At 33.1% G+C, this 25,618-nt stretch overlaps 1 protein-coding gene across 1 annotated transcript in view; it reads left to right on the top strand.

Annotated features, from left to right (window-relative positions):
- The window catches only part of Gucy1a2 (guanylate cyclase 1 soluble subunit alpha 2), a 291,599-nt gene that overhangs the window by 58,749 nt on the left and 207,232 nt on the right, over positions 1-25,618 (top strand). The window contains exon 4 of the mRNA XM_063256136.1: positions 2,624-3,342. Within this exon, the coding sequence (XP_063112206.1) occupies positions 2,624-3,342 (719 nt within the window). The remainder of the gene's footprint in view (positions 1-2,623; positions 3,343-25,618) is intronic.

Genomic DNA, 25,618 nt, shown 5'->3' with positions numbered 1-25,618 from the left:
TTTTCAAACTTTAGACAAAATCTATGTAATATTTTTAGTGAATATAAAATAATGCTGCTCAGCAAAGATATCCAAGTTATAGGAATTTTACTTTGAATTTAGTTTTTCAGAAGAATTTCATAATTAAAAAGTTTAATAGCAACAAAGAGCACCATCATTGAATGTAGCTATAGCTTTAATTTGTGTATAAATTTTTAATTGCAATGTAATAACTAGTAATGGTGATGTATGGATTTGGCTTAGAAACAAGTTTCAGTGAAGGAAATGAATATGAATTTTCAAATATCAAACTGGAGGGTATGTATTTGAGAACTAAAAGAGATAAGAGTTTTAGAAGGAAGAAATGATAGCATCAAAGCTAAGGAAAAGTAACAGACAAGGTTAACTGAGATAAGGACACAACAGTGTACACTGATTTTAATAATTCTGAAAGCAGTTTCAACACAGCAGTCACAGAAAGAACCAAATTTCAGTGAATATTATCTATCTTATTTTCTCTCTCCTTACTAGATAACTGGGCAGATTTATTCTATTATTAGCAACTATAGCTGGTGTTAATGTTAATAAATGCAGCATATGCTGAAGAGCAATCCCATAGCAATGTAAAATGCATGGAATGTTTTTATCTTAACAGATGACTTTCTCAGCTAGCCTTGAACACCAAATCTATGAAACCACAATTAATGTAAAGTGTGTCTTAATAAAGGGACTCTCTTTTAAGTTTTTGTATTTTCATTTCACATTGATTTTAAGCATATGTGAAAAGAACTCTTAATTTTGCTGCCACAACTCTTAGACCTGTGTAAGCTCTTGAAATACATTTATTATATTTTAGGACTATTATTATCTTACTTCTGAATAGAGAGAAAATTAAGGGGATGATAATGCTAGGAACAGCAAACCAAACCACAGACAGCCTATATTTTCTGGGTGTTAGTTAGGTATGCTTCTGTCATTTTTCAGTCCTTCCAGCTTTTCAGGATTTTCTCATAAAATGAATTAGACTAGATAAGAAAATGTGAATATATAAGTAGATGTGCTTGTTTCAGTTAAAGTCAAAGGAAGAGTAATAGTGACCGTTGAAGTTACCTTTAGCTTACAAACTCAGCTCTTCTATGTATTCTCTACTCTTTTTTGAAGCATAAATTCCCTCAGTAATTGTCATCAGATCATTCTCAACAGTGAGTCTCACTAGTTCATCTGTGATCTTGCTCTAAATTGTAATGAGTTGTGTGCATTTACTTATGCATTGTTTTCATTGTAATTTTAGTGCTACAAGGTAGAATTCCTTTTTTTTTTTTTTGTCTTTTTCCTTTTTATCGGTACCGGGGATCGAAGTCACTCATGACTGCCTGCTTTCAGGGCAGGCGCTTATGCCGCTGAGCTAAACCCCCAGCCCCTTTTGCCAGGCCATCTGGAAATAAGTATGTTGAAAAAACAGACCTTAATTCTGTCTGATCAATATGTACTTTACTCTTGGCTTCTCTCTGTCTGTCTGTCTCTCATTGAAAAATACAAATAATTCCAAGTTCTGCCATTTTAAATTTCTTTTAGGTCTTTTTCTCTTTGAGGTCTAGCTGACCTGCGTGATTACCTGTGAGACTACTAACACTATTCCTGTGTTTCTACTTGGTAGTTCAATGTTCTGCCTTACTGTGGTACCACAGATCCCCTCTTTGTGTATATGTATATATATATATCTATATATATCTATATCTATATCTATCTATCTATCTATATATATATATATATATATATATATATTTATCCAATATTATTTTTTGGTACCAGGGATCAAACTCAGGACCTCGCACTTACCAGGCAGGTGCTTATGTCACTGAGCTAAATCCCCAGCCCCGACTCTTTGGATATTTTTTACCTGATGAATGAATTTTGATAAGTCAGATGGTAATATAGATGGTATATGAATGTAATATAAAGACATCTTAGGAATTCCGTAATATTGGAGAAATTGTTAGAAAAAGAACAAGTTATCATTTGAGGCCAGCCTGGCTTACACAAAGACTTTGTGTCAAAACATAAAGAGCAAATTCTTATGTAACTGCTTACTTTATAGGTAGTAATGATGAATCAGGGTAGATTCATTTATTTTACAAATATACTACTCTGGTGGTTGATAAAGGGGGAAGCTTTGCATGTGCAGGTGCAGAGGACATATTGGGAATAATCTGTATCTTCACTTAATTTTACAACAAAAGCAGAAGTGATCTAGAATTAGAATATGTTTAAAAACAATGAGCAAATATTCATTCTCATTAATACTTTAGAAGCACGCAAAACATGAATTAAAGTTTACTTTCTCTGATTCAAAAGTAAATGAATTAATCTATGTGTGAAATTCTGAGCCTGGGAGAAATAGCTCTGTTGATTCACGCACTAATTACCTCTTGATAAACGCTTTTTAAAATTTTCAAAATTTATTAAAATTGAAACATTTAATCTTTTCTTCAATGAGCATTCATCTCGCTGCCTGCAATAAAGACATTGGTTTTCTAGATTTCAATTCAGTAGTTGGGGAGCATAAAATGATAAATACTTTGAAAGTTATGACTCAGTCACTTATATTCTCTGTTACTAACATTTACTTCTCATTTACCTTTAGGTTTGAAGTTTGAGGAAATTCAAGAAAGATTTGGAGAGGAATTCTTTAAGATATGCTTTGATGAAAATGAGCGAGTTCTTCGAGCTGTAGGTGGCACATTGCAGGACTTTTTTAATGGGTTTGATGCTTTGTTGGAACACATTAGAACTTCTTTTGGAAAACAGGCTACTCTGGAGTCACCATCTTTTCTATGCAAAGAGCTTCCTGAAGGGTCGCTTATGCTCCACTACTACCATCCTCACCATGTTGTGGGGTTTGCAATGCTGGGGATGATTAAAGCTGCAGGAAAGAAGATCTATCACCTGGATGTGGAAGTGGAACAGGTTGCACATGAGAAGCTGTGCTCTGATGGTTCAAACCCAGGCAACTGTAACTGTCTTACTTTCCTGATCAAAGAATGTGAAAATACCAACGTCACGAAGAATCTTCCACAGGGAACCTCCCAAGTTCCAGCGGACCTTAGGATTAGCATCAGCACCTTCTGTAGAGCCTTCCCTTTTCACTTGATGTTTGATCCCAACATGTCAGTCCTTCAGCTGGGGGAAGGTCTAAGAAAGCAACTCCGCTGTGACACTCACAAAGTGCTCAAGTTTGAGGACTGCTTTGAGATTGTTTCTCCAAAGGTCGATGCCACCTTTGAGAGGGTCCTTCTGCGACTGTCCACCCCATTTGTGATTAGGACCAAGCCTGAGGCTTCTAGTACTGAAAATAAAGACAAGGTGAGTAAAGTAGGCCTGAATTTGAGATGAGTGATAGTAAATAGCAGAATGGATAATTATTTTGATAAATTAACTTGCTGGCTGTACTTGTATTTAGGCAAGAGAGTTTTAAGTGCCATTTAGAAGATTACTTGTCCCCAGATGTATGTATAAAGATTTGGCCCTGCTCCCAGCCATTATACTCCCAATGAATGAGCGTCTGCATCATTCATTAATTTATTTCAGCACATAAAAAGAAGACATTTCATAGCAATTATGAAAATGATAGGACTTGCTAAAAATCTAATATAAACTCATGAATAGTTCCACTGATTGAAGTCAGACTGTGAGAGAAATGTTAAGACTGACTTCAGCATTGTGGGTCTTGACCATTTATCTTATCTTTAAATAAATGTAGGTGAAAATTAAGCTGTACGATGAATATATTTTCTTCTAAATTTCATAATCTAGGAAAACTTGGTTTACATCCTACATTTACCTTAATTTATAGTACAATATATTCCTCAAATGTTGGGATTAACTGTTTTAATACTTTTAATTATTTTCTAGTATTGAAATAGAGATTCATTCCTTTCAGAGCATAACCTTGAGAGAATAATGTGACTGCTAAGTATCTTTATTGTGGATTTCTTTGAATTCATTTTGGGAAATTTGAGTTATAAATTATAAATAGCTAAAGAAAACACATTACAAATAAATCTTAAGGTAGTTAGACTTAAGCACACATTGTGTTCCTCAGAAAAAATATTTTGAAAAGGCAATGCTAAAATGTAAAAAAATGCTAAAATGTAAAACATAAAAAGATTCATCAGTGACTTCTTATTTTTGATAATACCTTTTCGTTATTAAAAGGAAATTATATCAATTTTTAAGATAGATATTTGAATATATTATCATTCAGTTTTGAATAAAGTGTCTTTTGAACATTTTCTGTCAGGTTGAATAAATTTTGGCTACTCGGTTTGTTTTCAAGTACTTAGGGGAAGCTATTAGTTTCTGGAAATAAACAGATTTCTGTGACCTAAAGATAGGCAAGATTACAAAAATAATGACAAATTTAATTTCTTAGTCAATTTTTTTTGTCATGGGGACACCAACTATTTAAAAGAGAAGTTTATTTTTGCTGACAATTTTTTGAGATTTCAGTCCCTAGTCAGCAGGGTTTAAGGTGGCAACAGCATGCAGAGGGATATGGGTTCCAGGCAACAGAGAGACGGGAGTAATTGGGGAGGGAAATGCTCTTTCAGGTCAGGACTCAGCCTCCAGTGACCAGGCTGTATCTAGGCCATCTTGCAATAGTACACTTATCCACACTCATAAGCCAATCTACTTCCAAAAGCTCCACTTTTGAATGAATGAGAATTTGGAGGGAAATTCTAAATCTAAACCATAACACTTATAACCTATACATATTCTGGAGTGTTTGCAATAAATAAATGGCAAATAGCCGCTAAAAGAAGAATCAGAGGAGTTTTTGAAGATTTAATGCAGTACCGGTTTCATAATTGATTAAATTCTAAAATTTTGAAGTGCACTGGCACTATTTTGTGCATAGTCCAGTCAAATGGCTGATGTAAACATTTTTTAAAAAGTATATGAGAGAAATGGGATGATGCATATTTATTCACAATGACTGAATTAAGTGATGTAGGAAAATACATTTTTACTTGTGGAAAATTACTTGTGGAAAATACAGGTTTCAGTTTGGCATATTTAGATATTTTAGTCTGGATGAATTATTACAGTTGTTTAATCACATTTTGAAAGTATCTTAATGTGAAATTCATATATATGTATATATATATATATGTATATGTTCAGTAATTACTGCCCATTTTGATGGATTTTAGCATGGAGAAAACTTATAAAATATGTATTTTTCCCACATTTATAATTGCTTTTAAACTGAAATTGTTGTAGCTGTTTAATTTAGAGACTATTGAAGCTGCCAGCACGGTTTTATGGAAGTTCAGCATTTAGCTAGGAGAGTTTATGTAGTTTTGGGCTTCAGAATTGAAGTCCGTATTTTTGAAAGTATGTCTGAACCACACTATGTTACAACCAATGCTGTTTGTTTTATGTCTTATAGTTTTGAAAACATCAATTCAATATAAATTTACTTGGAGTTTTCACCCTATATTTCATTTGTGTTGCATTTCCATTTAATTTCTATAACAGGGTAAGAAATAGACATAATTAAATCATGACTCAAATCAGTCAAAGCCCCTTGCCAATTCCAGTAATAAGGAACTGTGCTCATTGAGAAAATACAATTATTATTTAAACATGTTCCTGTCAGTTTAAAAATCAAGTTATAGGCAAGATTCTTAGTTAGAAATGGATAATAAGCTGCTCATCCTTACATTTACATTTCTTTCTACTCTTCTACTTTGGTCCGAGAAGTTACAGTTGTCCTAAATTGTCTTAGCTAGATGAATACCATCTTCTAATTAGTATATCACCAAATTTCCAATATGTGTTGTTTTAAAATATAAAAAGTAGAAAGAAAGTCTGGCTTAAAAATTATAAATTTGACCTTTGACATGTACTATTTCCCATAATAGCTTTTTATTATTAGATTATTCCATCCTACCTGAAGTCCATAATTCTTTAGTTCACTTTCCTAAGAAATGCTATTTTACAATAACTAAACATATTTATTTCTTAGTATAACACTTGAAGGCTTTCATTATTTACCTGTTTTGTCTATGTACTTAACACCAGTGAACTGCCACCACTGCCATTAAGAAAATGCCAAGAGTTAATAAATAACCACATGACCTTAAAAATTTTTTATTTTTTAATTATATTTTTTTAAATTTTAAAGCGATTTAGACAAAAGAGGGCATAACAAAGCAGATCAGATTAGAACAATGCAAGCAATATGGCATTTTACTACAAGACAACCCTTAATTAACAGTAACCCCCATAATGTCTCTTTCTTTGAAATAGTTAAGCATAGCTTCATATGCGATAGTATCAAACATAACCAAACAGTATACAACCATTCAAGACAATGAAAGCATTAAAGGGCTTTCAGAATTAAATAGCAGAGAATGAACAATGGCTATGACATTGTTTCATTTTCCATAGAAAATTTGTTTATACTATCACACATAATATCCAGTAAGATATAACATGATAGAATGATAGAACCAAAGGAAACAGAAAAACCAAAGCATAGCAGGACTTCAGAGGAAGATGATGCTAATTGAGCTCTGGCAATTCTATTGTTTTGTTTTGTTCAAAATAGCTGTTCATACTATCACAGATAATAAATTCAAACAAACTAGGATTAAACCATTCAAACTAATGAATGCAGACATTATACGGCTTCAAAGAATGTAATGGGGAATCATGATTACCATAAACTCCTATGTATTCTTACTATTTCTAATACTAGGGAGACTATCTGGTATTTATATACATGAGTTTGATTAATTTTGCTAATGAGTATGGTCTCAAGTTGTGTCCTTTTATTTGTCAATATATGAATGTGATCATTCTTTATAGCTGAGTAGTACTCCATTGTATAAAAATACCACATCTTTCTTATCCATTCCTCAGTTGATGGATACTTAGGTTGTTTACAAGATCTGGCTATTACAAATGGTGTTGCTATAAAGATGAGTGCGCATATATGACTGTGGTATGGTGTTTTCAATTCTTCTGGGAACATACCTAGGAGTGGAATAGCGGGAACAAATGGGACTTCCAAACACAGCTTTTAGAGAAATCTCCAGACTAATCAGTCTACACTCCCACCAACAGTGCAGGAGTCTACACTGCACTGGATGTACCAGTCTACACTCCCACCAACAGTGCAGGAGAGTTCCTTTTTCCCTACAGCCTCTCCAGCATTTATTGTTGGTAGTTTTCTTAAATCTGGCCATTCTTTCTGGAGTGAGATGGAATCTCAGTGTTGTTTTACTTGGCATTTCTCTAATGAGTAATGATGATGAACATTTTTTCATGTATTTATTGGCTATTTGTATTTCTTCATCTGAGAACTGTGTATTCATCTCAGATGCCCCTTTTTGGATTGGGTCTTTAAATTTCGGGGGTCTGACTTTTTTTTAGTTCTTTCAATGTTTTAGACAGAAGTCCTTTGTCTGAGGGATAGTTCACTAAGATTTTTTCCCAGTTGTGGGTTTTCTTTTCACCATGCTGGAGATTTCTTTTGACATGCAGAAACTTTTTAATAAGATGTGATCACAGCTATTGATTGTGAGAAATATTTCCCGTGTGGATTGATTCCTGTTCATGAATTCTCTACCTACCCCTATGTCTTCAAGAGTTTTACGTAATTTGTCTTTCAACAGATTTAGTGTTTCTGTTTTAATATTCAGATCTTTGATCCATTTAGATTTTAGTTTAGTACATGGTGATAGGCATGGGTCTAGTTTTAGTTTTTGGCGTATGGAGAGCCAGTTTTCCCAACACCATTTATTAAAGTGACTGTCGTTCTTCCAGTGAACATGTTTGGCCCCTTTATCAAAGAGGAGGTGGTTGAGTGTGTTGCTAGATGTGGTTGTATCATCTAATCTAATCCATTGATCTTTGGCTCTGTTTTTATTCCAGTACCATGTTGATTTTCCTACAGTTGCTTTGTAGTATAACTTCAAGTCAGGGATTGTGATGCCCCCTGTCTTGCCTTTGCTGCTTAGTACTGTCTTTACTATTTTAAGTCTCTACTGGTTCCAGATGAATTTTAGCAATGATTTCTCTAGATCTATGAGGTATGTTGATGGTATTTTCATTGGAATTGCATTGAATCTGTATAACAGTTTTTGGAGAATGGATATTTTTACAGTATTTATTCTTCCTATCCATGAAAAAGGGATGTCTTTCCATTTCCTGTGATCTTTGATTTCTTTTTTCAGAGTATTATAATTTTCCCTGTATAGGTCTTTTGGTCTTTTGTGAGGTTAATATCTAAGTATTTCATTTTTTTGGATGTTAGTGTGAAGAGTGTGGCTTCTTTTATTTCTCTCTCAGTGATATTGTTGTTAGTGAATAGAAATTCTGTTGATCTTTGAGTATTGATTTTGTATCTAGTTGCACTGCTGAATTTGTTTATTATATATATCTAGGAGTCTTTCAGTGGGGTTTTGGAGGTCTATGTAGAGTATCATGTCATCTGCAAATAATGATATGTTAACTTCCTCTTTTCCTATCTTTACCCCTTTCATTTCTTTCTCTTGTCTAATTGCTCTGGCTAGTGTATCCAGTACTATGTTAATTATAAGTGGTGATAAAGGACCTCTTTGTCTTGTGCCTGATTTTAAGGTTAAAGCCTTGAGGTTTTGGCCATTTAATATGATGCTGGCTGTTGGTTTGTCATAGATGGCCTTTATCATATTGAGGTAAGGACCATGTATTCCAATTTTCTGTACGGTTCTTATCATGAATGAGTGTTGGACCTTATCAAAAGCTTTTTCTGTATCTATAAAAGTGATCCTTTGATTCTTACTTTTGACTTTATTGAAATGGTGGACTACATTTATTGATTTACGTATGTTAAACCACCCCTGCATGCCTGCGATGAATCCCACTTGATCGCAGTGTATAATTTTCTTGATGATTTGCTGCATCCTATTTGCCAATATTTTATTGAGGATTTTTACATCTGTGTTCATTAGGGAGATTGGTCTGTAGTTCTCTTTTTTAGTTGGGTCTTTCTCAGGTTTTGGTTCTAGAGTAATATTTGCTTCCAGGATTGACTTAGGAAGAATTGTCTCCCTTTCAATTTCATTGAAGAGTTTGAAGAGTGTCGGTATTAAATCTTCTCTGTATTTCTTGTATAATTCCGAAGTGAATTCAGTTCGTCTGGGCCTGGGCTCTTCTTTGTAGGTAGGGACTTAATTACATTTTCCAAAATTTCATTAATAGAGATTGGGTTATTTAGCAGTTTTTCATCTTCTTGCCTAGCTTTGGTATTTCATCTGTTTCTAGGAATCTGTCCATTTCTTCTGTGTTATGGAACCTATCAGAGTAGAGGTTTTTGAAATAGGTGTCCATGATCTTCTGTATTTCCACAGAGTTTGAAGTGATTTCACCTTTTTCATTCCTTCTTTCATGAATTTGAGCTGTTTCTTTCCTTTTTTAAATAAGGTCGCCTAGGGACTTATCAATTTTATTTATTCTTTCAAAGAACCAACTCTGTGATTCATTGATTTTTTTGGATTGTTTTCTTAGTCTGTCTTGAATTAATTTTTGCTCTGATTTTTGTAATTTCATCCTTTCTTTTGGCTTTGGGCTTGACTTGCTCTTCTTTTTCTAGATGTTTGAGGTGTAACATCAGTTTGTTTATTTGTATTCGTTCTTTTTTCCCGATGTGGGAACTCAGTGCAATAAATTTTCTTCTGAGCACTGTTTCATTGCACCCCACAGATTCTAGTAAGTTGTATTTGAATTTTTGTTTTTTTAGATATTGTTTAATTTCTTCTTTAATTTCCTCTGTGACCCACTGATTGCTCAAGTGTGTATTACTCAATTCCCATGTGTTTATGGGGTTTTTGCAGTTTCTCTTATCATTAATTTCTATTTTCATGGCACTATGATCTGATAACAAGCATGGGGTAATTTCAACCCTTTTGCATTTAATTAAATATGTTTTGTGAGCTAGTATATGGTCTATTTTAGAGAATGTCCTGTGTGCTGCTGAGAAGAATATATATTCTGATGTTGTTGGTTGGAACACTCTGCATATATCTATCAAGTCCATTTGTTCACATGTGTGATTTAGTTTTGTTATTTCTTTGCTGATTTTCTGTTGGTTGATGTGTCCCTTGGTGTCAATGGTGTGTTAAGGTCTCCTGTTATAATTGTGTTAATGCTAATTTGATTTTTTCTTTCTATTAATACTTGCTTTATATAACTGGATGCTCTGGAATTTGGCGCATATATCTTTAAGATTGTTATCTCTTCCTCTTGAACTTTTACTCTAACCGGTATGTAATGACCTTCTTTATATCTTCTGATCATTATTGGTTTGAAGTTCAGATTGTCTGCAAACAGAAGAGCTACCCCCACTTTTTTTTGGGTTCCTGTACCGTGATATATTGTTTTCCATCCTTTGACTTTCAATCTGTGAGTGTCCTCTTAGGTTATATTGGTATCTTCTACACAGCATATGGTTGGATGTTGTTTCTTGATCCATTCTGCCAGTCTGTTTCTTTTAATCGGTGCATTGAGACCATTTACATTAATGGTTATAACTATTATATACTGGTTTATTGTTGACATGTTGTCTTTCTGCTGGTACATTTTTATCTTTCTGTTTTGTTTAATTGTCTGCTTTGCTTAGTGGTTTTTTGCCTACGTGCATCTAAACTGTCTTTCAGTATTCTTTGCAGGGTTGGCTTGTTGATCATGAAGTTCTTCGGCTATTCTTTGTCATGGAAGTATCTTCTCCATCTATTTTGAAGGACAGTTTTTCAGGGTATATCAGTTTAAGTTGAAAATCATTTTCCTTTAGGATCTGAAATACTTCACTCCATGCTCTTTTTGACTTCATTTTATTGAGACGTCTTCCCTGATTCTGATAGGCTTTCCTTTATAGGTGATCTGTCTTTTGTCTCTGGAAGATTTTTGTATTCTATTCTTAAGTTGAATTTCTGAGATGTTGATTATTATATGTCTGGGTGTAGTTTTATTTTTGTTGTGGCTATTTGGAGTTCTATATGCTTCACTAATCCTAATGTCAGTTTCCATTCTCATGTTTGGGAAATTTTCAACTATTACTTCTGTAAATAGTCTCTTGATAGCATTTGTGTTGTCCCTTTCTTTTTCATTTATACCTATCAATCTTATGTTGTTTTTCTTTAAATCATCTTGCAGCTGTTGAATTGTTATTTCCTGATTTCTTGTTATTTTTAAGAGAACTTTCCTTTCCTGTTCACTAGCTGCAATCTTGTCTTTGAGGTCTGAAATTTTATCTTCACTTTTGTTGAGTCAGTTTTGACAACTTTCGATGGAATTTTTGATTTTCTGTATATCTCTTTGAATCTGCTTCATGTATTGTTTGTTTCTTATATTGTTCATCCAGGGATTCTATCTTTTTATTTTGTACCTCTAATTTTTTAACTGTGTCTTCTTTAGATGTGTTTAGAATCTCTTTCATTACTTTTATCATTTCTTCCTTTACCTGAGAAATTATTTCTTGTTTGAATTCCTTGTTTAAATTTCTTGTTTAAAGCTTCCCGGAGTTGCTTTGTTACTTCAGTTGCTATTTTTACAGGTATTTCAGTTGTATGGCATGTATTTTCTTCTATGTACATGGCTCCTAGCATTTCTTGGGATGGGCTGGAGGTTTCAGATTGCATTTTGGTCTTTTTTTGGTCATTCTCCTATATTTCTGTGTTTCAAGGCTTTCCCTGGATGTGTTGGAAACCGTCTCCTATGCCATGCACTCCTGGGATTGAATGGATGTTGCTGAATATGGTCCTGTCAGGCGCTCTGGCTCTCCTGTGCCACCCTAGTTTTCCCCGGTAGCTGGACCAGCACCTAACCACTATGAATGATTGGCTAAAGCTCTCCCCTGCCAAAGACCAATGCCCTGGAACTCACTTCACCTGCTCTCAACTCCCATGCTTGAAGAAGGTTGCTGGATGTAGTACAGTGGGTCCACAAAACCTCCCAAGGCTAGTCTAGTGTGCCTGGGAGCTGGGCGGTTCCTTGAGCTCTGGGAGTGATGATTTTAAAGTCTCCCGGGGCTTGGATGGCACATGGACTCCCCCCAGCTGCCAGCTGACTTTCCTGGTTGAGAGAAGGTTCGTAAAACATTTTTAGATTAAACTGAAAAAGCTTTGAGAAACTGTGATCTTTGTTGTTTTGTGATGATAGTCACAGGATAACTGTTTGAATAGAAGAAGCACATGCTTGTGAGTATCGTGGTGAAAAACTAAGCCAACAGAAAGGCATTTTTCTAACTCCAAAGGATTTGCATCTTGATCTTGCTGTGAACATGGCTGTAAACATGAAAATGTTGGCCACCAGTCACAAGCATGTCCCTGAGAGACGTTTGTCTCAGTAATCCAAGGCAGTTTTAATTCAGCAGTCTTGAGATCAGAGGAAACTTCCAGACAGCCTGACAAGGGTTTGATCCTGTCTCTTGGTCTCTTCCAAGTCTGTAAGTCCTCATTTGTGCTGCCTGTGTTCTTACCGCCCTACCTTTTTCTTTTTTCACCATTTAACTTTTTGTTTTTTCATCTTTCCTTAAGCTCCACTTCTTCATCATGTTCTTGTCTAATATAAGGCATTAAATATGAGTAAATTATTAAAAAAAACAAGATATGCCAGTTATAAAGACTGAATTAGAAATTCATACTAATTTGTGATTTCTTTGCATGTCATTGAGAGCTAATATTTTTCTGAAAACTGGAAATTTCCTTTGAGTTCCAAAGCATTGTGGTAATTTTTTTTTTTTTTTTTTTTTTTGTACTGGGGAACACATTCATGACCTCATGCTTGCTAGGCAGGCACTTACACCGCTGAGCTAAATCCCTGGCCCTGCATTGTGGTAAATTTGAGAAAAAATTTGCTGCAGTCTAGTGGGCAGTCTAGGTTTTAATATTTAGTCATACAAATCTAACCCATGAAAACTGATGTGATGGTTTGTATGGAGTGGAACATACTTAAAGATAGATGAGAACAGTGGCACATAACTTTCTTGTCTTGACTGTAAGCAGGGTCATGATATATGGGGAAAGTATCAATAGATTGGGAAAGAGATTAAATCTTTTTATTCTCTGAATGTCAGATGTCCATCTGGAAATAATCCTAAATGAATAATTGAATATTTTTATTCTTTTACAAGTTATTATTAATGTATGGTGTTTATTTGAGGTCAGTTTAATACACTTATGCAAGGTCAGTTTGTATGAATAAAGCTTTATCTCATTCCCATGATTTTGTGAGGTCAGATACATTCTTAAAGAAATGACAGAGTGAATATGCCTAATTATGAAAAATTCCTCCTATTTTCAAGACTAAATTAAATTCATTCTCTGAAATCTTAGACTTCCTACAGAGAAAGATGTGTGAGGATTAAATGACATAATCCATTCAAAATTTTTAGCATGTTCAGCTGTATGGTTAATAATGAATATATAGTCATTATTATTACTTTTACCACTATTATTATTAGTATTCTTTTCCACTTGTAGTGTTCTTTCTACCTCATTCCCCTACTCACTTCTTGCCTTATAGAACAAAGTAGTGAATATCAATATGTTTAATAAGTTTAGAGAAACACCAGCTCATGATATCTTAACAAAACAGAGATTACGCTCTGTTTTTTTCCTTAGAAAGGACAAGAATATGCCTTCTTACAAATCTGATAGGAGCTCTGTTTAAGTCTACTTTTCATTCACATAGTATGATAGTTTTTATATCCCTGGTCTCCTTTGTAGAGTTAAAAAAAATTGGAATCAAGTTTTCTTTAGCTCTCTATTAATATTTTTCATGTTCACTTATTTTGCAGTGACTTGTGAAATGAAATAGATTAATAGGCACACACTGAAGTAGCAATAGATTTTGAAAACAATGAATAAAATGAGTTACTTTAACATTTTTGTTGTTGGCTAGTGGAAGTGCTTCAAAGAACTTTAGTAACACCCCGGAAGGGACCCAACATTTGAAATATATCATTGTAAAGCAGAACAATAGTATTATTATTCATCTTCACTTTTCAGGGTTAGCATTGAGGAGGAGCATAACAAAGATCCTATTTTTTTTAATCCTCAGAAATATCCTTACCTATGTTTTATTGATTAGCTGTTGCAAATAAATACTAGGAAAAAACAAGAACTAAGTATGAATATCTCTTTTCAAAATGTTTCTTTATCATTTTAGACAACTGCCAATCTTTTTATGACATAATGATTGAAACAGTTTAAATGTATTTTTAAATTTGTGATACCATAATGAAACTGCTGAAAGACAAGTTTCAGTTGGCTGTCAAGAATATATTTTTCTACTTCAACTTTACATTGGGAAATATGAGTGTTTCTTCTCTATTGAGATCTTAATATTCTATTAGAGATTTCAGATATTGAACTGTTGTTTTAGTGATGGACAACTTGACATTACACCTTTCTCATTATGTTAGCAGAATATGAAACATATCTTCATTCAAAATTACCTACAATTTATTTTCTATTGTAAGAACAATTTGAGATCTTTCATTTTAATTTTTGTGTTGCTCACATTTCTCCATTTGAACACTGATTACTCTTTAAAGTAGATTGGAGAAATTAATATTTTGATGAAAATAAGCAGTGTTTATCTTCATCTTTTAAAAATATCTATAGTATTAAAATTAAAATATAATGCTGTTATTGTGTTACTGTATAGTCACTGCATTTTGTGTGGAGAGCACCATTGAGATTACATGGTGAGCTATGTACATTATATAGTCTATAAACTTCTATCAGTATCCTTGTATTTAAAATGCATCTTTTACCATGTTTTAGTTTTTGTCAGCAAGATTTAAATCCTAAACCTACAACAGCCTTCTATTAGATATCAAATATTATTTAGTTTTATTGTTGTAGGTTCTGAGAAGGAAACATTAGTCCCTTTTGTTAAATGATTACAGTGTTCATTTAAATGTTCTTAATTTAAAATTAGAATAATTTTGTTTTGCCAGTAGCTTTATCTAAGTAAATTAAAAAAGCTGAACAAGTCTTTTGAACATACTGTGTCTTCAGTTGTAAAGGTGCTCTCTATATTCATTTGAATATTTTTGTAAGTGTATAGTGCAATGGCTTTTTGTAAGTGTATATAATTGTACAAGTATCACAGTAATGCAGTTTTAGAAAACTTTTACTCTCCTGTGCCTATTTGTAGTTAATCCTTGTCTCTATTCCAACCTCTGTCCTACTTTCATAGCTATAGATACCTTCTGTAGGTATATTTTGTAAGCCTATGAACAAAAAGACAACATGCTATATTTTTATTGTTATTGATTTGGCATAGTTTTTATTTTTGAAACTTACCTATTTATAGCATATATCAGGAGTTCATTTTTGTTACTGAAAAATATTCTCTTGCATAGATACAATGCAGTTTGTTTAGCTTTTCACATGATGGACATTGATTAGGTTGTTTTCTGATTTGGTTTCTTAAGAGTAACGTTGCGATCAATATCTACATACAACACTTTTCATGGGTATTTTTCCACTTGGGAAGATTCATAAGAGATTGCTGTGTTTTATAGTCAATATCTGTATCTCTCTCTCTATCTACCTATGTGTTTTGTTATTGTTTTTGAGACAGGGCCTCATTATGTAGTTCAGACTGGGTTTAAATTCACTATGTAACCCAGGATGCCCTCAAACTCAAGGAAATCCTCTTTTCTGAGCCTCCTGAGCCCTGGGATTACAGGCTATGCCACCATGCCTGGCTATATATAGGCATTTAAAGAAGATATGAATGGTCTTCCAAGGAGGCTGTATCATTTTCTATTTGATTAACAACATGAGACTTCGGCTTTTTTAGTTTTAACCACATGTATTGTCAGTCTTTTAAACCATACCATCCTAATAGTTGTAGTGTCTGGTATTTTAACTCACAATTTAATTTAATTCATATTTCTCTGATGACTACTGACTCTAAACAATTTTAGGGTGCTTATTAGCATTTGATTTCACTTCTTTGGCCAAATGTTCAGTCAAATGTTTCACTAATACTTAACTGCTTCATTTACTTTCCTACTATTGAATTGTATTTTAAAAGGTGTACATTCTAGATATTATATTCCCTCAAAAGATACAAAATGATAGTTAAAAAATCGGTGCAATTCAAGATAAGAGACTTTTCTCAGGAATTTTTATAATTTCAGTGGTCACATTAGGATTGAATTCCATTTTGAGGTAATGTTTGAGGTAATTTGTGTTTATTTTTCACTGTGAATAGCCCAGTGTTGTAAAACTATTTGTAGTAAATATGAGTTGCTTTTGTAACTTGGTTAAAACAACCTCTTTTTTTTCTTTTGAAGAGAATAAAACTAAACAAAATGAAATAGAACAATGAAAGCTATACAGAACTTCAAAACAAGATAATAGGAAGTCAACAGTGGCTACCATAATGTCTATTTTTTCAAAATAGCTGTCCATACCATCAGACATAAAAAAATCAAACAAAACAATAAAGTCAATCAAAACAAAAGAATGAAAGCATTACAGGAATTTAAAGCATGATAATAGGAAATCAACAATAGCTTCCATAATATATCTTGTTATCTTTAAAATAGCTGCCCATACCATCAGACACAGTAAAGTCAAACAAAACGACAGAATAAAACCAAACTTAATAAAACTATGAAAACAGTACAAGAGTTCAAAACAAGATAGAAGGAAATTTATAAGGGTTACCATCTTTGGTTTTTTTTAAGACATTTCCTCCCTATCCCTTTCATAATATCTATGTTCACTTTGGATCCAACTCCTTCAGTTTTTTATGCTATGAAATAACGTGACGTTTACTCATATGCATATTACCCATAAGCATGATCTCAAGTTGTATCTGTTTACCTATAAGAGCCTCGAGAGATTATGCTTCTTTATGTCTGAGTGGCTTTCTGTTGTATGAAACCATCTCTTGACCATAATTTACACGTTTATGGGGTACCACATGATCCTTCTATACATGCAGATATTGTGTTATATTCTATTCATTTCCAGTATTTTCCTTATCTAAGCACTTGTTGATAATACATGTTTTAGGTACTTTATAAAACCAAGTTTTGGGTATTAAAAGTACTCCAACTTTGTTCTTTTTAAAAATTGATTTGACCATTTGGGGATGTAGCTCAACGGTACAGCACCTGCCTGACAAGTGTGAGGCCCTGGTTTGATTCCTGATACCAAAACAAAACAATCTGCAAAATTGCTTTGACATATTCTGGGTCCTTTGTTTTTCTATATAAACTTATAAAAATTAATTTTGACACTCTTTTGATATGCAACATGATCACATTCGTCATAGGGAATTTATGCCTGTGCATAATATATACCTGTTTTCTTCTTTTTCCTCATTCCTTTCTACTTTTCTTCCTCTCCTTATTTACAAGAGCTTTGCTTCAGTACCTATATAAAGTTTGAGACCTACATGTCAATTTCCAAAAAAAAAATGCTGCTAGACTCTTTCTTTTTCTTTTTCTTTTCTTTTTCTTTTCAAACACAGGTCTTGTGGTGGCTCATGCCTGTAATCCTAGCACTCAGGAGGCTGAGGGAGGAGGATCACTGCAAATTACAGACCAGCCTGGGCTACAAAGTGAGCTCAAGGCCAGCCTGAACTGCATATCGAGACCCTGTCTGAGAAAGACAAAAACAAAACAAAACAAAACCACCCAAACCCAGGGCTTTGGTTGTGCTAAGCAAACACTCTACCATTAACTTTACCTTCTGTCCAACTGCTGGAATATTGATAGAGGCTAAGCTGATTCTCTAGATCAGTTTAGGAAGAAAGGCTATCATAAACATTTCATGAATATTATATTTTTATCTCTTTTGGATCCTTAATTTTTGTTAGGAATTATTTTATTGTTTTTAATGTGTGATTCTTGCACTTCTAGAAAGTTTATCTCTGTATTTTTTGTTCCAATATTCTTGGAAACGGAAGCATTTTAAACGTTTTTTTCATTTTTGTTCATAGATAAGAATATTTACATCATGATCATTTAATCTGAAAGTTGAGACAGCCATCTTTCTTCTTTTTGTTATCTCTCTTCTTTTCCTTATTGCACTAGCTAGAACCTGTACAATATTGAACAGATGTAGTGACAGTGATCATTCTTGCCATTTTTGAACTTAGAAGATAAACAGTGAGTCTTTTACAATAGCTAGATGTTAGCTGATTTTTCTAATATTAAGAGAAGTCTTTTCTAGCTGTAGTATGTTGAGACTTTTTATCACGAGTGCAAATTGGATTACAAAGTCTACTTTTGGTATCTACTGTGATAGTTATGTAGTGTTGCCTTTTAGACTGTTAATTTGGCATACCTGTTATATTAACTGATTTTCAGATGTAAAACTAAATTTAAAATCTTAATATAAATCCTACTTAGTCATGGTGGATAGTGATATATAAACCTTATGATGTTTTTCTAGATTTAATTTGTTAATATTTTGTTAAGGAATTTTGCCTGTGTTTATGAGATATTGGTCTATAGATGAGGCATGCTCAAAACTTATGGTGAATGTTTAAATTTATAAAAAAATTTGTTTGATTTTATTATTTCTGATGATATAGGCAGCTACTGTGAAGATAAATAGTTATTGTGGTAGTCATTGTTGATTTCTTATTATTTGGTTTTGAGGTCCTGTATCACATTCACTGTTTTGTTGTGATTGGCTCTGTTCTGTTTTATTTTGCTTGGTTTTATTCTCTTTAAAAGATATTGTTGCAGTAAAAGACTCATTGTGATTAATATTCCTCAAAATACTCTCCGTCTCTTTGAACACATATTCTACAATTATTGACATTTTCTGAAGCATTCTGGGAGTCTGTTTTTTATAAATGTCTTTGCTTAACTGTCATGGTTGCCTCAGTGTCCTGAATGAATTAAAAACATTTATTTTTCATGATCATTTTGACTTTGTGGAAGAGCCAGAAGTCTTTGATGCTAGATCTAGTGAATAAGGTGGATAAGGTTTCATTGTGGTGTTTTTGTGAGCTTGTCTTTCCTTTGAATAGTATTCAGCAGCAGTGCTGTTTTTTTGATCACACTTCCAATAAAGACACTCTTGAAAAATGACTTCCAGGACAGCTTCAGAAAGTGCAATAATGAAGAAATAAATGTGCTTTAAGTAAAGAGGAGTATTTTGAGGGTGATTAATGTCAATTTGTCCTTAAATGTAATCATGTTTTATTTAAACACTCACCATCTAATTTAATCATTCCTTATATTATGCATTTTTTCTTGTGATTTTTTTGAACTCAAAGAACGATTCAGGAAGTGTTTACAGTTCCTTTATTCCTAAAAGAATTTGTGTAAGATTGCTGATATTTCTTCTTTAAGAAGAAAATTTGGTAAAAGTCACCAGCGAAACATCTGGATCTGGGCTTTTATTAATGGAATGATTTTAAATTACCAATTCAATTATTTTAATTATTAGAGATCTATTCAGTTTTTCTATTTCCTCAATTTATTTTGACAATTATATATTTCTATAAATTTGTTCACTTTGTATACGTTTTTTAGTTCATTGACATAAAGTTTCTAAGTAGTATTTTCATGTAATCCCTTTAATTTTCTTAGTGTGGTTGGTGACACCTTGTTTTTCATTCCTGATTTTGGTGATTAATCATTTATTTTTCTGTCATTTATTTCGTGGTAATATTTTATGAAAATTTTTCAATTTTATTAATCTTTTTAAAGAACAGATTCTTTATTGTTTTCTGTCATGAGTTACATCCAAATCTCTGATTTTTCTTTCTTCTGCTTATATTATGTTTAATTTACATTTTCCCCAGGTTTTAAAGGTAGAAACTTAAATTACTGAGTTGACATCTTCAAAATATTGTTCTTTATAAATTTCCCCTTAGTCATTGTCTGCATCACATAATTTCCAATCTGTAATGCTTTTGTTTGCCTTTGTGTCAGTTTACTTTGTGATTTCTTGTTTGACTAGTAATTGCAATTATGCTAATTTACAAATATTCAACTTTTTCTTGTTTCTTCCCATCACTGTTTCTTAATGTAATTCATTATGCCAGAGATGATTCCTTGAATAATTTTGATCCTTTTAAATTTCTTAAGACTTACTTTATCATTCAGCATATGTTCTTTCCTAGATAATGTTTCATCTTGTCCTTGAAAAGTATATGCTCACAGTTCACAAACCTAATGCGTTCTACAATTCTGATTGCAAAATGAATTGGAAGACAACTGAATCAAATACAGTGGTTAGAATCATTGTTGATCAATATATTTTCTGCTTTTTTGAAGTCTAATATTCTTTAAATGTCAGGTTGAATTGATTGATGAGATTGTTAAGTCTTCTACATCTAATATTTTCATTTGGTTGTTTTTTCAGTTATTGAGGGTAGACTATTGCATCATCAATGGTCATTTGATAGACTTTCTTTTTTTAATTTTCTCAATTTTTATTTGGTGCTTTTTAGGGACTGTGTATATACTTTTATAGTGATTCTATTAAAAATAAAGTATGAAACACTATTTTGTTTTTTGTTTTTTAATATTTGTGGGCTTACAGCTCATTTTGTTTGATATTAATATATCCTTCTTAGCTTTTTAATAATTACTATTTACATCATCTCCTCTTTTTTTTAACCTTTCAACCTGCGTTTGCTTTTGAATCTAAAAGATGCCTCTTACAGACAGCTAGAGTTTGCTTTCACTTTCTTTCAATGTGAGTTCCTTTAGTCTGTTTATTTATTTTCAACTTGAGTTTATTTAGTATATTTTGTAGAATAGTTCTACTAGCAACCAATTGCTACTCTTTATTCATCTGAGAATGACTTTATTTCATCTTCACTTGATAATTTTTGTGAATATTGACTCCTTGGTGTGAAATTGTTTAGTTTCTTTTTCCAGCATACTGACTATATTCTTCAATGTTTCTTGGTCATCAGTGCACAAAGTAGAACATAGGGCTGTGACAGAAAGTGACTGAACTTAAAGATTGAAAAAAATAATTGAATAGGGAAAACGTTACTGCCAAGTTGATGTATGACCTTTTAAAAAGGAATATATAAGGTTTGTTTTATTTCTTTCATCCTTATACTGATAGAATTCTTAAAGTGGTAATTCCATTATACCTTTTGATACATTTGTGGTAAGATATTTTGGTGAGATATCCAGTTTAATTTCTTCTTTTTTTTCTTGTATATTCACTCTTCTGCCCCATAAATAGGTCTGTATCTTGTGTTTTTTTGGCTATTGCAGAATATACATGTGCATATGTATAATTTTGGTATAAATCTTTTCCCTACAAATCTCATTAGATATGTAGGTGAAGATAATTAAAATTATAAAAATATTGTCTCTGATAAAAGTAGTTTAATAATTTCTTGTGTCTCATTTGATGTTTAAAATTTATTTTTATTTTTCATTAGTATTATAGTTATTTTCTGCATATTTTCTTTAAATGCTTATAATGGTTGTGACATTTCAGCATATCTATTACTCCCAACTTTCTTTGTTTTATTTTAAAGAGATTAAACTAAAACAGGACATAACAAAGCAGATCAGAACAGAACAATGTAAGAAACATAGTATTCCACCAGAAGACAACCCATAATTAACAGTTACTACCCTAATGTCTTTCTTTGAAATAACTGAGCATAACTTCATATACAATAGTATCAAACATAACAAAATAGTATAAAACCATTCAAGAGAATGAAAGTATTAAGGGCATTCTGAACCAAATAACAGAAAACGAACAATGGCTTTTCTATTATCTCATTTTCCATAGAAAATTTGTTTATACTATCACACATAGTGCAATCCAATAAGATACAATATGATAGAACCAATGGAAACAGAGGAACTCTTGCACACTCTTACCATTTCCTACATTAGGGAGACTATACAATATTTATACATGTGAGCTTGATTTATTTCGCTTATAAGTATGGTCTCAAGTTGTGTCCACTTATTTATAAATATCTCAATGTGATCATTCTTTATAGCTGAGTAGTACTCCATTGTATAAAATTACCACAACTTTTCATCCATTCCTCAATTGATGAACACTTAGGTTGTTTCCCAAGATCTGGCTATTACAAATTGTGCTGCTCTAAACATGGGTGCACATATATCACTGTGGTATGATGTTTTCAGTTCTTCTGGGAATATGCCTAGAAGTGGAATAGCTGGGTCAAATGGGACTTCCAATCCCAGCTTTTGAGGAATGCCCAGACTGATCTCCACAGTGCTTGTACCAGTCTACACTCCCACCAAAAGTGCAGGAGAGTTCCTTTTCCCCCACAGGCTCTCCAGCATTTGTTGTTGGTAGTATTCTTGACCCTGGCCATTCTTTCAGGAGTGAGATGGAATCTCAGTGTGGCTTTAATTTGTATTTATCTAATGAGTAATGATTATGAGCATTTTTTCATGTATTTATTTGCTATTTGTATTTTTTCACCTGAAAACTGTGTATTCATCTCAGATGCCCACTTTTGGTTGGGTCTTTGAATTTTGGGGGTCTGATTTTTTTTATTTCTTTCTATGTTTTAGACAGAAATCCTTTGTCTGAGGAACAGTTCACTAAGATTTTTTCCCAGTTTGTGAGTTTTCTTTTCATTGTGCTGGAGATTTCTTTCGGCATGCAGAAACTTTTAAATCAGACATGATCCCAGTTATTGTTTCTGGGAAGAGGTTCCAGTGTCATTTGATTCCTGTTCATGATTTCTCCACCAACCCCTATTTCTTCAAGATTTTTACCCAATTTGTCTTCCAGCAAATTTAGTGTTCCTGTTTTAATATTCAGATCTTTAATCAATTTAAATTTTAGTTTAGTACATGGTGATAGGCATGGGTCTAGTTTTAGTTTGCAGCATATGGAGAATCAGTTTTTGCAGCACCATTTATTAAAGTGACTGTCGTTCTTCCAGTGAACATGTTTGGCTCCTTTCATGGCACTATGATCTGATAACATGTATGGGATAATTTCAACTCTTTTGCATTTATTTAAATATGTTCTTTGGGCTAGTGTATGGTCTATTTTTTAGAATGTCCCATGTACTGCTGAGAAGAATATATATTCTGATGTTGGATAGAACACTCTGTATATGTCTATCAAATCCATTTCTTCACAGGTGTGATTCAGTTCCGTTATTTCTTTGCTGATTTTCTGTTGGTTGATGTGTCCCTTGGTGTCAATGGTGTGTTAAAGTCTCCTGTTACAATTATATTATTGCTAATTTGATTTTTCATTTCTATTAATACTTGCTTCGTATAACGGGGTACTTGGAATTTGGTGCATATATCTTTAAGATTGTTATCTCTTCCTCTTGAAGTTTACTCCTAACCAGTATGTAGCAACCTTCTTTATCTCTTAGCATCATTCTTGGTTTGAAGTGCACATTGCTGCAAACAGAATAATTTACAGTTTTTTTCTGTTCCTGTTATGTGAAGTATTGTTTTCCATCCTTTGATTTTCTTCTGTGAGTTTCGTTTTGGGTTAGATGAGTTTCTTGTAGACAGCATATGTTTGGATGTTGTTTGTTGATCCATTCTGCTTGTGTTTCTTTTAATTGTTTAATTGTTGAATTGAGATATTTACTTTAATGGTTATATCTGTTATATATTGGTTGCTGACATGTTATCCTTCTGCTGTTGCGTCTTTATCTTTCCGTTGTGTTTAATTGTCTGCTTTGCTTAGTAATTTTTCCTATGTGTACCTAGAATGTCATTATTCTTTGCAGCGATGGCTTGGTATTCATGAATTTCTTCAGCTGTTCTTTGTCATGGAAGTATCTTATTTCTCCATCCATTTTGAAGGACACTGGTTGGAAATCATTTTGCATTAGGATCTGAAATACTTCATTTCATGCTCTTTTTGACTTCATTGTTTGTGTTGAGAAGTATGCCCTGATTCTGATAGGTTTTTCTTTATAGGTGATCTGTCTCTTTTCTCTAATAGGTTTTAATCTTCTATTTTTATGTTGGATTTTTGAGATGGTGATTATTACATGTGTGGGTGTAGTTTTATTTTTGTTATGGATCTTTGGATCCATAACATTGGGATCACTAATCCCAATGTCAGTTTCCATTCTCATGTTTGGGAAATTTTCAACGATTACTTCTGTAAATAGACTCTTGATAATGTTTGTGTTGTCCCCTTCTTTTTCATTTATCCCTATCAACCTTATGTTGTTTTTCTTTGAATCAACTTGCAGCTGTTGAGTTTTTATTTGCTGATTCCTTGTTATTTTTAAGAGATCTTACCTTTCCTGTTCACTAGCTGCGATCTTGTCTTTGAGGTCTGAAATTGTGTCTTCCCTTTTGTTGAGGTGGTTTTGCCAACTTTCAATGGAATTCTTAATTTCCTGTATATCTCTTTGAAACTGCTTTATGTATTCTGTTTGTTTCTCATATTGTTTATCCAGGGATTACTTCTTTTGGTTTTGTTTCTCTAATTGTTTATCTGTGTCTTCTTTAGATGTTTTCAGCATGTCTTTCATTACTTTTATCTTTTCTTCTTTTACCTGGGAGATTATTCTTGTTGGAATTCCTTTAAAGCTTCCTGGAGTTGCTTCTTTATATCAGTTAATATTATTTCAGGTAAGGTTTATGGCATATATTTTCTTCTATGTACGTGGCTACTAGGTTTTCTTGGGTTGGCTGAATGTTTGATATTGCATTTTGGCCTTTTGTTTTGTCATTTTTCAGTATTTCCATGTTTCAAGTGTTGTTCCAAAGCCTCCCCTGGGCATGTTGGAAATCGTCTCTTCTGTCCTGGACTCCTGGGACTCCTCTGGCAGCACAACTACCCAGATTGAAAGAAGGTCACTTGGCATGGCCAGGCAGGCCCGAAACCTGCATAGCCCTGTCCAGAGTGGCTGCAAGCCAGGCGGGTCCCTGACCCCTGGGAGCAATGGTTTCAAACTCTCCCTGGAATCTGATGTTGTGCGGGAACCCACCTCCTCAGCAAGAAAGCTTGCTTGATAGAAAAAAAGCACACCCAACTTTCTTGTATAATGTTTAATTTATTCATTTTTAAAATGATTGTGAATAAACCTTTCATTCAGAAACTTTTGTGAAGGAAGTTCTAAAGAAATATAATTCTACATTTTATTGGTTAGTATGATTTGTATTTATTTCACTATCACCTTTTAGTGCACTGAACTTTCTTCTAGATTTATTGACAACTTAAACTAAAATGACAAGTTTTTCTCTGGATATATTATCTTTTTGGAGCTGTATAGTACTCTAGCAGTTCCAGTTAAACAGAAGGATTAGTGTGTTCCTTTTTTTTTTTTTTTTTTCTCTTTCTTTCTTTGAACAACAAATTGAACTCTAGAAGGCAATGGAGCAGTCCATGAACATTAGAGAAATATCAATGTCATGTCAACATTGTCATGATGACATCACATGATACATTATGTAAAAAAACACTTGCCTTCATTCCAAGTGTAGCTGTAGTAGTTTTGCATTTTCTACCTTGCTTTTACCAAAGGAGGTGCCCATATCCTGCCCCTTGATGTGTCATCACTGTGGTGGGAAGATGGCTTAAATAGTCATGATAGCTGTCTCAATAATCCTGAATTATATGCATGACAGAAAAAGGTATCAGAA

This window comes from Cavia porcellus, unplaced genomic scaffold, assembly GCF_034190915.1.
Source record: "Cavia porcellus strain 051 isolate PalLab524CR breed Dunkin Hartley unplaced genomic scaffold, mCavPor4.1 scaffold_9, whole genome shotgun sequence".
NCBI lineage: Eukaryota > Metazoa > Chordata > Mammalia > Rodentia > Caviidae > Cavia > Cavia porcellus.
The sequence above is the reverse complement of the archived record's forward strand: the minus strand, read 5'-3'. Positions and strand labels throughout refer to the sequence as shown.